At 39.8% G+C, this 16,071-nt stretch overlaps 1 protein-coding gene across 2 annotated transcripts in view; it reads left to right on the plus strand.

The window, feature by feature from the left end:
• TENM1 (teneurin transmembrane protein 1) overlaps positions 1-16,071 on the plus strand; it is a 257,419-nt gene that overhangs the window by 28,002 nt on the left and 213,346 nt on the right. For both annotated transcript variants that reach the window (XM_035902110.1, XM_035902112.1), the window contains exon 2: positions 3,305-3,565. In XM_035902110.1, the coding sequence (XP_035758003.1) occupies positions 3,305-3,565 (261 nt within the window). The remainder of the gene's footprint in view (positions 1-3,304; positions 3,566-16,071) is intronic.

Consider the following 16,071-nt stretch of genomic DNA (forward strand, 5'->3'; position numbering starts at 1 on the left):
CTTCTCTCGAGTGCTTATGAGAAGCACTAAAGACCTGCCAATGTCTTCAAACACAACCATCCAAATGTACGAGCCTAATCTACTTCCCTTACATTTTATATAGTTTTAGCAGCTAAATCTTAATTTTCCTTGATCATATACTTCTTTAAATGGCAGTATACATTTATTCCACTTTTTTATGTCATCTGCTAAAGCATGTGTTAAGTATCATGAATTTGGGATGGAGTGGGGGTCTGGACTGCGCCCCTGCGTGTGACACGCCAGCTCTTTGCTAGCTGTGAGCTGCTCGCCAGCAAGGTTCGGCATTCACCTTTCCGAGTCTGGTGCGGTACGTGGAGCGAAGCTCCTGTCTACCTCTTCATAGTAGCTCAGCTCCATTAAGCAGAACTTCAGATCAGATGTTTTCCAACAGCATAGACTCTTCGTTACTGAAAAATGGTTGGTGAAACAGTGGCTTACACAACCTCCATTCAAATGGACGGTGCAGTCCTTTTGGGGTGGAGTAGAATGAGCCTGCTTATATCATTCAGCCTATTTCATTGATACCGGGCTCTGGGTTAGTGAGCTGGGACTGTGGCTGGCATTTTAATTCTTGGTTTATGTACAAGTCCTTTTTGAATTTGGTAAATGAAAAATAAGAATTAATGTTGCACCATTTGGAACCATATTTTGTGTAAAGATGGTTTTATTCATTTAGTGCTGTCAGAAAGAAAGTAAAAGCCACGAGTGTAACGCAGCTCCAATGGTTCAATGTCCAACATCAATATCTGCACTCCTTGTGTCGTACAAAGATTTGGTCTGTGCTTGGTCCAATTAAACCAAGTGGAACTTGTTTGTTGTGTATATAATAATTAAAATGAGACTTAAAAATAGGGCACTGTATGAGTAACGCTGTACTTAGTTATGTCCCGTAACTTTCTGTGAGATTGCCTCTGTGTCTCCCATGCCCCAAGAGCTTTCAAAATCTCAGAAAAACAGGGCTTCTCTGAAGACTGAATGTTTTGTGTTTACCATCATAGGCGGAGAGGTTTTTTTCCGGAGGGTCTTACAGGTTTCCAAGTCTCTCTTGCAAGCATCTGTGTAGGATTGAGAAGCAGCAGTGTCCAGTCTCAGCTTCCATTTGTGTCCACAAGCACCGCCTTGGACCACTTCTCCTTCCTTTTACCGATCAGCCAAGCGCCAGTTTTAAACAGGCCCCAAAGAGCATGAGGAACACTGCATTGTAATGATAAATAAAGTTCAAATGCCAAATATTCCCTCTACTGCAGAACCTACGCAGCTGCTTCCCAGCATCTTGGCTGTGTTCTCCTGGCCACCTCCATCCAACCTCACAGTCAGTCTTGAGGCGTTTGAGAGACTTGGAGAGCAGAGCTCATGAAGGTGGCATATATTGCAGTTTCTCAGGTGTAGGGCTGAGACCAAGTCCTCCTCCTGAGAGCAGGGGGAAGAGATCAGAGTAGTGATGGAGCGTTCCAGATGGCCCCACATCTGCCTTGCTGCTGTGAAATCAGCAGGAGCAGCGATGGCCGGTGCTGCTGGGATGGGCCAGCTGATACAGTGACAGCACCGAGGAGACAGGACGACCTTCCAGGACTCTCGCATGGGAAATATAATTCTATGAAGTTGTGCCAGGGCAGGTTTAGGCTAGACATTAGGAAAAACTTCTTCACCCAAAGGGTTGTCAGGCTCTGGAATGGGCTGGCCAGGGAGGTGGTCGAGTCCTCATCCCTGGAGGTATTTAAAAGAAGGATAGATGAGGCGCTTAGGGACATGGTTTAGTGGTGGGATGGCAGGGTTCGGTTAAAGGTTGGACTCGATGATCTCAAAGGTCTTTTCCAACCAAAGTGATTCTATGATTCTATTCTATGATTCTATGAAAGTGAGGCCATGGCTGCTTCTTTCTGTTCACTGCCCACCTTCTTACCCTGCCCTCTAGAAAAAAGGTTGCCATTCCCTGAGCAGCAGGCCAGCCCCTGTGGGCTGTCACAGCTGAGAACTTCAGGAATGTTTTGATGGCAAAAGAAAGATGTGCAGAGATAGATGACTTACAGATTGAGCCACCTCAGCATATTCTAGTTTAGCATTTGGGTTGTAGATGTTGGTCGATACCTTCAAGAAAATACCAGGGCTTTTTGTTATTTCTGAGAGTGTGCTTAAAATAAGAACCATTCCTCTCGCTGGCTGGTAAGTGGATTAGTTTGGCAAATTAAAGCTTTACTTAGGATGACAGTAGAAGAGAGTATTTGTCCTCAGTCTCTATCAATGACTCTTGTCTCTAATGTTTCTTTTCTAGAAATTGAAAGAATACTGTACGCATGTTTGATACTGTATTTAGTCTCTCAGGATGGCATCCCAGGTCTGATGTTCAATTAGGGCGTGCAGTTCTGTAATCCTTATTTAATTAGAACTCCTTGTCTTGCTCCCTGAGAGTTGCATTTGTAATTGGATTCTCACAAGTGAGAATATGCAGAGGCTCCCTCAAAGGGAAGTTGTAATTTGCTGATGTGTGTTACTTACCTGTAGTTCTTCGAGAATGTTTCCTCTGCATATTCACATTATGGGTCCTGTCTACCTTCTGTTTGTCCTCGGATTTCTACTGCCCTACAGTTGTGGTGTTTAGTAAGAATAACTGATGTTATGATGAGCATTATGATCAGCATAACTGATGATGAGCACTGTACAAGTCCTTAAAATCTCTGATCGCTTGGTGTCATGAGATGGTGCTTGTACAGTCCTAGCAGTCACTGCTCTTCTGGGAAGTTCCTGTAGGTCACCAGCACTGGAGAACCAAAACCCACTGGTGTGAATATGCAAGGACAGCACTCTCAAAGAGCAAGCCAGTGGTAAGTACCCTTTCTTTGTCTTCTGTGCTTAACCAAATATTTCAAACGTTATTTTGTAAATTCCCTATTTGCAAATTTGCTACACTTTCCCTATGATGAAAACAGAGATTAATTTTACAGCTGTTGCCATTCTGACAAAAACTATCTGTATCAACTCGCTTGAGTTGTAAATTGATGTAGTACTGTCAGCGTGTGGGTGTGTACACATATTTGAGCTCTAATATATATTTGTATCAACCAAAAAGGCACAATTGCAGTGCAGTATTATATATTTTACAGAGTTGTGCTCTTTTAGTTGCATTACTCTTATAATAGATGAGATAGCAGAGTGAGTCACTGACCAAAAAAAGTCTTCTAATAGTATTAACAGTGTTCGTTCTCAACACAGATTCTCCAAAAGAAAATCAAAGGTATGTTGCTTTTCACTTCTAAATTTTTTTCTAAACTTTTGTTTTTTCCAGACATGGAATTCTGTGAGACTCCCCATATTCTGTGCTCTGGCTATCAAACAGATTTACACGGTGTAGCTGAGCACAGTTACCCGCTAGAGGTGGGCTCAGATGTGGATACTGAAACAGAAGGTGGTGCATCCCCGGATCATGCCCTGAGGATGTGGATGAGGGGGATGAAATCGGAACACAGCTCCTGTTTGTCAAGCCGGGCAAACTCAGCGTTGTCCCTCACTGACACTGACCATGAAAGGAAGTCTGATGGGGAGAATGGTAATAAAGAAATGCATCTAATGTACTGAATAGAAGTAGTAATTTATTTGAAACTTTCTTCTTCTCTTTTATTTTCCTTTTTTTTTTTCTTTCTTTCTTTTTCCCCCTTCCTCCTTAGCTCTCTATACAATATGAAAGGTGAAAGGGTTGCTTGGTGTTTGTATTGTGTTTTACAGCATAGATGGAAAATAAGACAAAGAAATGAAACTGGTTTTGTTACATACAACGTCATTCTTCTAGAGACCAATTACTTTCCTACATTCTCCATTTTTATGCTGTAGGACATTTATGGAGCTTAGTGGCCTACGAATTAGGTTCTAAAATAAATCTATACAGTACATTTATGTCACATTTCATGTAGAATTGATCCTGCACGTGCTGGCTTCTGGGTGTAGCTTTAAGACTGTAGCCAGGTGACTTCAGAAGGACAGCCTGGAATCCTAAATGCTCTCCTCAGCTGTAATTCCAGGCTGCACCTGAAGACGTGCCTTTGTCAGCAGGACAGACTGAACAGGCCTTTGCCATGGCTCAGTTCTGTACTTCTCTGCGTACGGAGGGTGGGTGTCTGCCTTAGGTTTTTGGAGGGGCTCGCAGCGTTTTTTGTTTTGTTTGTGGGTGGTGTTTTTTTTTTTAATAACCATTCTCTTTCAGGATCTTTTTACTTGCTTTTCTTATGGTTTAGTGTGTCACAGAAGGGGAAAATCCGTATTTAATTAAGTACCAGAGGGGGAATTAATATTTTTTTTATCTCTGCATCAAAATTGATGAAAATCTGCTCTAAATGCTTCCTGAAACAGTATAGTAAGTAAACAAATTTATCATGCTTAAGATCAGCAAGCTTAGCTCATATTTTAATTTCTGTGTTTAACAGCTGCATGTTATGGTAGTTCTAAATGTAGTTAAATATGTATTTTTAACTGGTTAAAAGACAGGAACCAGCGAAAGTGGCAGATTGACACTTCAGTGTTGGCAGTGATTTTAGTAGATCTACAGTCATGAAATAGAGTTCAGTCGTGAATGTCATTCCTATAGTTACGTGTTTTGAATTTGTCAAATACAAAGCTGGTATTATAACTAAATTCATTATATATTATTAATAATAATTTAATCTGCATGTTTGTTAATACCAATGATCATGTCCAATATAGGTTCAAAGACATTAGATTATCTACATGAATTTTAAAAAAAAGTTTTAGTGCACAGCTTGTTTTTAATTAAATACTCCTTTGAGGATTAAGCATTCTACCCTAACACGTTGTATGATGTTTCTAGAATCAGATAATTTTCAGATGCCACCCCATTTGCACGCCGATCACTGGATGCCTGCCTTCAGCTTCCTGCTTCTGCCACACTCTGTGTGGGATCCATCCTCTGTAAAGTCGTGTTGCATAGGGCTTTTTTCTTTGGACTTGGGTTGGGGTTTTTTGTGTGTGTGTGTGTGTGTGTTTCTTTGGACTTGGGTTGGGGGTTTTTTTGTGTGTGTGTGTGTTTTCCTAAGACGTTTGGGTTTAGATGGTGCCTGAAGGAATTGAATCTTGTCTGCCTGGCATTGGTTGGCCCTTAACTATGAAAATGGCTTAGAGGGAACGCTACCTGAGAAGGGAATGTGCGTGCTTGTACCATTCAGACTAAGAAGTACACGTGGTCATTTATGTTTTAAGGTGCTGGGAAGCTGATGTATTGAAAGCAGATTAAGCATATAACCAAGTTAAGTGTTTCAGTCTGGAATGCAGTGGTGCAGCTGGGTATTCACGATGTTTCCCTGGCTGTACAAGTTGCGCTAAGTAAGTCATCTTGCTAGAGATGAAAATTATTGTAGGTAGCAAAGGCAATGCTTTGGTTACCTTCATCGTCCTGCATTGCAGGAACCATGGGTTAAGTGTCATTAAGATAGGGACACGTAATCATTGTGCTTCACCAACAAAGAATGGAGCGGCTTCTTCTAAACGTCAGTCTCGGAGGCTGATTTTAATCAATTCAAACTCATTTCCTGCATGGTCTAGAATAGAACAGAGCAGTCCTTTTGTGTGTAGCTTTAATATTTGGTTCTTTGTAAGCTTTATAACAATTTTTTAATCAGGGATTCATGTTTGAGGTACTTGAATACAGATTTTAACTAATTAGTTGGGAAAGTGAGGACAAGAGTAAGTTGGCAGAGAGAGAAACTGAGAGCACAAGCTCATTTGAACTCTTTAGTTGTCTGCAGGCAGGGTCGACAGAGCAGGTATCAGTGCTCCTGTGGAGTTGAGTCATTATAATAATTACAGTCTTGAAAGTTAATATGGATAAATTTGAAGACGCTTATGGTTCAAGCTATGTTCATTTATATTATCTAGTACTTCACAGGTAAGTTCATAGTCAAGATTCCTGATCCAGAGAGCAGCGTGTTTTCCATCGGGGTTGGCACTCGGTAACAAAGCACTCTCTGAATAGAGAAGTTCATAAAGCTCTACTTAAATGAAGTAATAGATGGCAGATCTTTCTGTTTCCGTGCCGTCATTTCTGCCAGGGGCTTTACCAGAGAGCCACAAGAGTTGCATTTATCCTTGTCAGTTCCTGCCATGGAAGTAGACTTTCTTTGTGCCAGCCAGTAACTTCTGTGGTGTGAAAATGGGTGAGTGCAGAAGATCAGTTGCTGGACGTTCATGAAGCGCTCGTTTCCGTGATACTGCCTAATTGCTGTAAAAACAGATATTTAGAAGGTCTGGCTTTCAAAGGGTTGACCAAGTGGCACGTGAACACAGCTATTTGTAGCTGAGTAAAATTAACGAGGAAGATACAGTTGTTGCATTGTTTGACAAAACTAATTGCTATTATTGCCTGTGTTTTGAAAAGGTCGGTTGGTTTTTGTTGGGTTTGTTGTGGTTTTTTTTTTTCCTCTGTGAGCACGGTTCTGCTACAAATGCAGGAGATTTTCAGGAGATTTTTTTGCTTTACATTGATCTGAAGCAAATATACTTTTGCAAATTTTGTTCTGTTTAGATATTCCATGAATTTCTGATCCATTCAGAGCTCTAGCAGGAGGTTCCCTGACGCAGGATATATACTTTACTGTGAATTCTGAGTAGCCCAATTTGGGAATTTATTTGAGCATTATTTTCCTTCATAGATGCACCAACTCTGTCATAATCACTGTTTAAACATACTCCGGTTGTTTTGGCAGCATGGAACAGGTTGTGTGAAACACCATCATTCCCATTTAAATTAGTGTTGTCAATGTTAATGGCGACTAATAATAGCCTATTAGTGCACAAACTGCCTTCAGCTTTGCCTGAGGCTAAGCAAAATATATATTAACTGCAAATAATGAATGACCAATTTCTTGGGGATCATTGCTTATCTCTGGTATAGCATAAATAGCTCTATTTAAACATGAACAGTGCTGCTCTACAGTATGTGAATGTAAATGTCAGGCAGAAGCATTACAGAATAACAATATCAAAAATAGTTACTTTATTTTATTGGAGAAGGCTGCATTTACCCTCAATTCACTGAAACAATGGTATCTGTCATTGCAGTGTATCAGAACATTGAGTTCAGTGGCTGAGTCTGCCAGATTACTGAGCTGGCAAATTTATTTATTTCTTTATTTTTCTGGAGTAAAGGCACGGTCCGGGAGAGGATACAACCCTGATCTACACAAAGGGAGGTCTCCAGACATACATCTACAACTGCATCGTGTGACATGGATCTGCATCCCACACTAGCTACTGTACTAAAAAGGAGACTACGGTCCATTTTGTATCCGTATACTCGTCCCCATTAAATTGTTTATGCAGTTCTTTTGTTTTACAGCATGGCTGTGCAGCTGTGAAGTGTTGAATTTTACCTCAAATACATTCATGTCATGCCATCGTCCATTTTTGAGCCACATTTGACTTGGCTGCACAACCATCAACTCTTTTAGCTGCTACATCTCAGCTGAGTGCTAGTACGGAACCCGAGCCATTTCTACAATAACACAATTGTTGTTAGATTGTTTGGAAGTACTTTAAAGGCTGACTTGTTTGGCTTACTCCTGACACGTACTTAGACATTTTCACGCAATTAGTTACTCTACTAAGCAGTGAGAACCAAAGCAGAGTACTGGCTTCCCAGTACTGGATGAGTGTACTGTGAAATGCAGACTCGGTCTTGGAGCCAGATTCACGTTCAGTTCCTTTGGCTGCATTATCTGATGACAACTGGGCATTGGCTATAGTTCGCAACAGCTTCTTTGAGATCTGTAGGCAAGAAATTAGCGTGTTGGTGCAGGCTGAAATACCACTAGAAAGGTTGTGGAATGTAGGTTTCGAGTGCTTGAGATCTGGCAAGGCAATTTTTTTTAATAATGTATTTCTTTTAAAAAGTGAAGCAAGAGGGGAAAAAAAAAAAGCTGTGAAAAAATGTGGTGGTTTTTGCCCACAGAAATTATTGGGAAACTTCTGTCTTACCATCAGTGTACAGGATCAGATTCTATTTGGAATAATTATTTCAATAATATCAATAATTTTAAACAGCAGACTGCAAAGATAGAGTAATAATATTAGCCATATCCTACTAAGTAGAAGTAGTAGAGAAATCAGTAGGTTACAGATCAAAGCTGGGTTTAATGACATAGAAACATGTAAGATTAATCTTGCATAATTCACCTAAGTATTTGTTTTATACCCTGGGAGCAGTGGTCCATTTAACAGAGCTTCTGACTCTCCCTAAACCTCTGGGGTTTTTTCGCTTTAATTGCTGGGCAGATGGGTGACTTTTGGGCGAGTCACCTCAGCTCTTTGCACTTTGGGTTCACTATCGTAACAGTATCTGTTAAAGGGATAATGATGCTTAATTAGTAAAAGAAATACTGGTATTGCTGACGCTGTATGAGAAACACAGCTTTGTGGATGGTGTAGTTATTCAAATCTGGGGAGGATTTAGCTAAGGACAAGGTTCTGATTTAATTTATGGTGTGTGTCAGTAGACCCACGGTGAATTCACACCTGTTTAAATTAGACTTGAATTTGGCTCTTGATAAAAGTCTTGTGTTTAATGCAGGAAAGTGAGAGCATTGGGATTAATGTTGCTGTTATTTACTGTTATTTTGTAAACAAGCCAGGCATTAAGCTGATCTCTGGTTTTCTCATTTCTCCAGGAAATGATTACCAACAGCTACATTATAATAGCAATACATGCTCCGAGAAGAGGTATGCATGTGAGTGACTCTGCAGGATTGTGTTTGGATCGGAAGTGTTTCCATTAGCTCCTGCCCTGTCCCTCACTATAAATAGTGCAATTTACGATGCTGCAATTAAGAAATTGAGTTACTAATTTGCAAGTAGAGCAGATAGGTCAAATATGTGTAAGTAGCCTTGAAAATATAAAGGTAAATATCAATCTTAATATCATTCCATCTGTGTAATTTAATATTTTTCTCTTCATTCTTAGCGTGCTTTAGTTTGCCTTTTTGCTGTGGCATGGATTGCATTCATGTTCGTACGCTCCTGTCTGTTGGATGGTTTTAGTCACCTAATAGATTAAGACAACCTCATTGCTTAAACAAAATGCAAAGCCCCCATGGACAAATTCCTTCAACTTCTGGAGTTTACTACAGCTTGTCAGATAGTTGAGATATGATACTCTCAGATATTTGACAGAAAAGGGCCACGGTCTTCCCTTAATAAAAGACTTCTTTTGCTTCTGTTATGGTTGTTGTTTTTTTTTTCTCTTTTAGTGTTTAGATGGTATTTATGTTGGTTGCTTCTGCTGTTGTTTCAAAGAAGCCTCCTCAGCGCACGAGGAAGCGCATGGATCTCTGCGGTAACATAGCAGTGCCTTTGGGCAGCATTGGAGTATACGTTGACATTGTAACGGCTCGGCTGGAGCTGGTCAGAGCGTAAGATGCTTTTGTTGACCTCCGAGTGGTTCCTTTGGAAATGTTACTGTCTCAAAGGCAGCGTGTAAGTCATCGGAATTGCTTTGGATAAGCGTGAGCTGCTTCTGTAAGCACTGTAGCATCACCTCAGTTGTAATATCATGAAAGTCTTGCATTTGTGCCCCTACTATTTAAGCCATTTATGAAATTGCTCATACATGGAAATTCAGCTAATGATGAGTTGTTGTTTGCTGGTATTGTGGGGAAAATTCTGCCTTTTTAAAATGACTCTCTTCATTACTTTTTCTGACTGGCAGGGGCATTGCATCTGCATATCTGCTATTTTAATCTTTACAGTTTTCATATGGTATATTAAAATCAGCACACAGTGTTAAAACATTCCCTTCTGTTTCTCTTTTCAGCACAATGAACACTAATTTAAAGACAAATATCAAACAGAATTTAATATTTTACATTAAGGATAATGAAACAGTATTTAGAAAATAGCAGAAATATTTTTCATATTCCGTAATCTAAATTACCTTTGCCCACAGCATAGTGAGAAGAAACTTGTGCATTTGCACAAGGTTGTGTAATATTTATAGCCCTGCAGTTTTGTTTTCTTTCATGGGTAGCTAAAAGAGGGGAGGGAGGGAAGCTTGAGGAGAACAGTCAGGTCTAATTTTTATCCCAGAAATGAGTAACATGGCATTAGAGCTCAAAAAAAAATGACTTGGCTTTCCTCGCCTGTCTTATGCAGAAAGGATAGTGGATGTGGCTTAAGGAGCCTGTAGCAATATAAACTATTGCTCCTTCTTTCTTTTAAATCCTTTTGACTTTCTCGGATGGAAATGAGCGTGCAGGAAAGGTATCTCCACAAATATTTTACAGTGCAAAAGGATGTTGCAGTGCTGCTGCAATTCTTGGGAACTCGGTTTATCTAGGCTGCCACGGGGGAAAAGATGAGAGGGGACAGGCAGTAAAGCGCCCGCCTCCTGTCAGGCTCCTGCAGTGCAAAAGCATGAGGATTATCTGACCCTTCATTTCGGCAATCTTTGTGGGACTAGGGGGATGCTGAACAAAATACTCTTTCTGTTGTTAAACATTTACCATGAATTCTACATGAGGACATCTCTGGGCTAGTGCATTGCTGGGAACAGTTCAATTCTAGACAGTCAACACGTCTACCCTGATGTTTTATTTAAGTTGTTTCATTATTAAGTTTATAGTATGTTCTATTTCTCATTTCGTTTGGTTAAAATTTAAAATATATTAGAAGATGAGAAATCTGCTTTACAGAAACAACATACGCTTGTATTTTATATGTATATCCTTTGGAATAGATAATAAATTAATTATTATTATTAATTAATGCTGGCTTAGTTTAATACTTATTTTGAAATATAAGCAATTCTCACTTACACACCTTAAAATGTAAATGATCCTGACAGCTGGAATCTGTTTTTCATCAAAGTTTGGGATGTTCTGTTGAAAGCTGCCAGTGAAACGTCATCAGTGCGAAATAAGGTTAACAGGAAAACTTGTGAACTCTGATCACAGAATATAATAGTTAAGGCTATTAGATAAATAAAATCAAATTACTCTTACTTGGTTCCTTATACCCTGAGCCAGTATGGTTTTAAATACAAAGATACCTGGAGCTTTTTTCTTCCCCCTAGCAAAATGCTTTTCAGCTATTACAAGCTGTAATGCTGTAAGTGAGGTAGAAAGAAGGGATCTAGCAAACAAGTACAGGATTGGTAGAAAAGTGGAAAATGCTGACAAATTATCCTTTTAGGGTCTAGCAAGGTTTAATCTAAATATCATTTCTTCTTGACAGTGTGAGGTCTTGTAAGAATTTATTGTCATCCTACCATGGGTGACAAAAGATTGCTCGTTCTTCCTCTACAGCCCTTTTTTTTTCATTTTTACCCATTTAATTCATTGTGTATTAAATTACATGAAAGTGTCTTATCTTCCATTTTCAAATTTGTTAGTATTTCATTTCCTCTTGGGCTTAGGAGTAAGATGAAGATCCGCATAAATCTGTATTATTCAGAGTTACAAATATTAGCATATTCTCATCTTACAAATGGGAAGCATTGATTGTAGCAAATAGCTTTGGTCAGACCATCTAGAAGAAACATAGAAAATGGAGAAAGTGGCTGCTGCCCATGGCTGCAACCTTCATAGTCTTCTAAAAGTGAAAGCTGAACCAAGCATATTAGACTGTTTCTTATACCTGCAATAGAAAATAGGATACGAATGGGAAGTTGTGTATGAAATTACAGTTTGTACAGAATGATGCAGATTTGAAGTGTTGTTTCAACTTGCTTTCCTATACAGGTTTATGAAATTAAATTCAGTATTTTAGATATTAATTTTGTTTTCCTCAATCATACCTAGCTCTACACCCTGACTTTATATTCTGTAACAAGAGCATAAGAGGAATTGTGTATAATTAGCTCTTCTAGAATATGGGTCTAGGAGCACTGAATAATTCCGGCAGGCTGCTTCCTCTCCCTAACAGATGTTTTTGAGTAATATTTTAATTAGATTCACATATTCTGATGACTAATTATATTGCCAGTGTTGTTTCTTTATCTTAAGTTTCTACTCCAGATGATTTGCAATGTAGATTTTATACAGTGCTTTGCAACGCTGACTTTCAATTGAGCAGCACAAGTCAGCCAGCCTCTGAGCGTAAGGTGTTCGCCGTAAGATGTATCGGCAGTACGGAGGAGCAGCCCTTTGGGCAACAGAAACCAAATGTTGTAAAGTAACCATGTTCTTTTGCCGTGGGTGCTATCCAGAAGAGAAGCTGGGGAAAGTCAGTGATCTGGAGGTTCCTTTATTCCATGAAACCACACTTCATAGACTTAGGTGTGGGAGGAAATGCCTGGAAGCGAGGATGGCTTAGGACACCAGGTCAGGGTTGTTCAGCCCTATTGCTAGAAACTTTGCTAAAATCTACCAAAGGCATGTAAGAAACCCAAGGGACAAAAGTTCAGGGTACTTCTAAACTGTATATAGTATTTATTATGGTTCATGGCACTCCTCCCTCCCCGCTTCATCAGTTTTGTACATTAGAGGGATTTTATGTCTTCCCTGACATCATTAGAAATGTAATCAAGACAGCATGGTGCACTGGAACTAAAAGAAGAAAAAGCATCGGCATTTTAACTATAGGCAAGTTAAGAGAGAAATGTTTGTATCTATTAAATGTCCTCCTGTCCCCAAATGATATCCATGTTAAGCATGAACACATGAATAGCAATGATTTTGAATTTCCAACTACCGGACTTTCTCCCATAAAGTTTTAGCATTGGTTATGCTAATAAATACTGCAGAGCATGACTCCAGTTTGATGCAGCCAATGTTGTCTTATCTTAGGGGTGTATTTGTGGAACAGTTGAATTTTTTTGATGAACTGTTCATTTTCTTTTGGCTTTTGAATCTAGTCATTGTAATGAGCATTACCAAATGTTGCTTTGGGCTTGTTTACAGCAATGCAGTAAGCATGTCACTTGCTTTGAAGCTGAAATGAATTCACATTTGTAAATGAGCTTGGAATATTTTGTGGTGATTTATTCTTGTCTTTTCCAAAATATTGTTACATTTCCTACCAATCAAGTACCATGGCCAAGGAAGAGTCGAAGGTATGTTTCCTGTAGGAATGAGTGAAGCCATTTCTTTAACAAATCTAATGTTAGAGAGTTTCCATGTGGTGTGGTGCGGTGTGTTTGCCTGTAGGATTGTCACCGTATTGTCACTCTGCTTATCTATAACTCACGGGTGGGTTGTTTAGCGTTCGTAACAGTGTAAAGTGGCTCTCTCCTACGCTCTCAAGCAATGCCTTTGTCTTATGGAAAGACAGCAAGCAAAAAGGGGTCTTCATCCTACAAACACACCCCAGGTTTTCCGTTATTAGTCAGTGGAGTAAATCACATCTAATCAAAAAGGTATTCCTCTGGAGATATTCAAAGCCCGCCTGGACGAAGTCCTGTGCAACATGCTCTAGGTGAACCTGCTTTAGCAGGAGGGTTGGACTGGATGATCTCCTGAGGTCCCTTCCAACCCTTGCCATTCTGTGATTCTTTCCATATAGCTTTCAAACTGTGAATGCAATGTGATTTTCCCCCTCTGCCTCCAATTATTTTTAAGTAAATGTAAAATATAAATGAATACATGCACTTTATACGTACCAAAGCCATGGTAAGTGTTGTTTAGGCTTCAGCGCCCTTCTCGTTGCTTTGTCCAACAGCATTTTCAAGTGGCACTTCTCGTTTTGAGAACATCATATTTAGTTAACTTTTTCCCAAAGAGTGCTTTTGAGGCAGCAAACTTTTTGTTACTGTCCAGTCAGGCTAAGCTCTTTTAGAGCAAGTATTTCACTGTTGAAGTGGTGGAATCATAATGCATGCTTTGAATTTAGGTTTTTCTTCATAATTTGGAATAAACATACCTCCAGTTGCACAGTCAGAAAGTATCTGGTGTAGTTTACTTGTATTGAATCTTATTTGATGTGAATCTGCCTGAACTGTTGGTGTTGGGATCACATAGTGGAGCTGCTTGCTAAGTCCGTGTTGTCCGTGGGATCTTATGAGTGGCACGGTATTTACAGCTCAGCACTAGAGACTTCTCATTTGTTTTCTTTATGGCAGAACAATTTATGGATGCTTGCATCTTTAGACTACCAAAAAAAAAAAATCTTTGAAGCAGAATGTACCTGAATAATAGCCACTGTTGCAGGTTCTCAAACCCCTTCATAAGATAGCAGTGTATTTTGTGATTTCTTCTAGCTGGTGGTCTGCATGAGCCAGATCTCACTGACTGCAATACAGCTGCATTTTTGGGGGGTGGTGAGGATTGCATTCTCTAATCCATTGACAGAAAGGGGTGCTGATTTTGGTTATGCTGCTGATCACAGGTAGGGTGGAACTGTTTCTGTAAGGGATAAAGCTCCTGGTGAAGGGAAAAATTCCAAATTTATTTTTAGGTACTTGAGAGTTTTTCTCAAGAGACTAAAAAACTTGCCAGAATATGATATAATTTCCTTAGTGATAATGTCATAGTGATGAAGTCTCATTTGTAGTCACAGAAACTGCTTTTGAAAGGCCGAGATAGAGGTGGTGAATACGCACCTAGCTTACGATGGTGGTTGCCTTCCTGGTAGAATGATAAAAGGCTTGGGTTAGGCCTGGCCAGAGGCCACGTCTTGGTAAGTAAGGTGATGTACATTTTCTTTGGGGTAGCTCCTTCAAATTAGTTCAGCATAAACGAAAAGCCCTGTTTATGCACGGCTCTGCAACCTACATTTCCCTTTCAGGGAGTGGTGCGGCAATTACAGTCAACTTACTCAGGTCTTCATGTGCTACTGAAGGAGCTAACCTTGGTTGTTAGCGGTGCTCAGGTGTGTTTGGGGTTAGCTGTTCATGTTCCGCCAAGTCCCTGCTGTCTTTTGGTGTCTTCTTGTGCTAGTGGTGTAAGGGATGCTGCAGTCCTGAGAAATCCACCTGCTTTGATAGGAAGACAATATGAGAGATGATCTGTGGTGCAGGTGCATGAGGAAGCCTTTGCATCCCACCTCTCCCTTGCGCTGGTTTAACACCAAACTACTTAAGGGGTTTGTGCCTTTTTCAAAAATCCTCAGCCCTTCCCTGTCCCGGCTCAGAAATTAGTAAGAACATGGCTGTTCCAGTGCTTCCCCATTGCTTTGATAAACGGAGGCCTTCCCTCCCATCTGGTGCGACTTTGTGAGCTACCAAGTGCTGGGGAGTGGTTGTGAAGGTGGGCACAGTGGCTGCAGCCTGCCAGGGCTTTGCTGCCGAAGGTGACAGAGCCGGAATGTTTTTCTTCCAGGGTGTCCATAATCGTTCACCGTTCAGAATTGCTTTTCTTCCTTTCTAACAAGGGGCACTGCCCAAATGCTTTTTTGTGATGCGCTCAATGCATCTACAACTGTCTCTTATGTCTTAAAAAAAAACCGTGAGGGAAAAATAGAATTGAGTCATTCTTCCTCAAGCCGTCGTGGCTGTGTGTTCAGTCAGTACAATGTTCATCTCAACATTCCTATTGATGGTTGCGTTGATTATTTTTATTCTAGACTGTGATTCTGTCTCCATTCTAGCTGCTTAATTTTTATAGTTCACTTCCTTTTGAACAGCAAATTCAGCTGTGTTTGGTTGTGTGCGTATTTTGTTAGAAATATAATTTCCTGAATACAGATTTCTCCATAGTAGCTAATAACCTACAGTACTTGAAAGCTCCTTTTTCTTTTTATAACCTATCTTTTTTCCAATACATTTTCTGATTACTGCACTAGAGTTCGATTTTTATTGGATCATTTTAGAGCATAATAATTCATTTCTGATCCCTAGTACCTCTTGTCCGTGTCTGAAGTGGTCCACATTATTTCAGTCACTCATTTTTGTTTACTTCTTTTCTCTGAAGACAGTCTTCTGCGTTTTGTCTCAAAATATCTTTCTGGCTGGCATCACCATTTTAGTCTTGTGATATCCAATTTCCTTTTAATACAAAATCAAATGGAAAGTGTTTTCTGTACTTTATCGGCCAACTATAGTGGAATTTTTTGAGCTTTCTTGTAGGTATCTTATAAAATGGTTGGTGGCTAATAATGGCAAAAAACTTAAATCAGAAAGAT

The sequence above is a fragment of the Egretta garzetta genome, unplaced genomic scaffold, assembly GCF_000687185.1.
Source record: "Egretta garzetta isolate BGI_Z169 unplaced genomic scaffold, ASM68718v1 scaffold411, whole genome shotgun sequence".
NCBI lineage: Eukaryota > Metazoa > Chordata > Aves > Pelecaniformes > Ardeidae > Egretta > Egretta garzetta.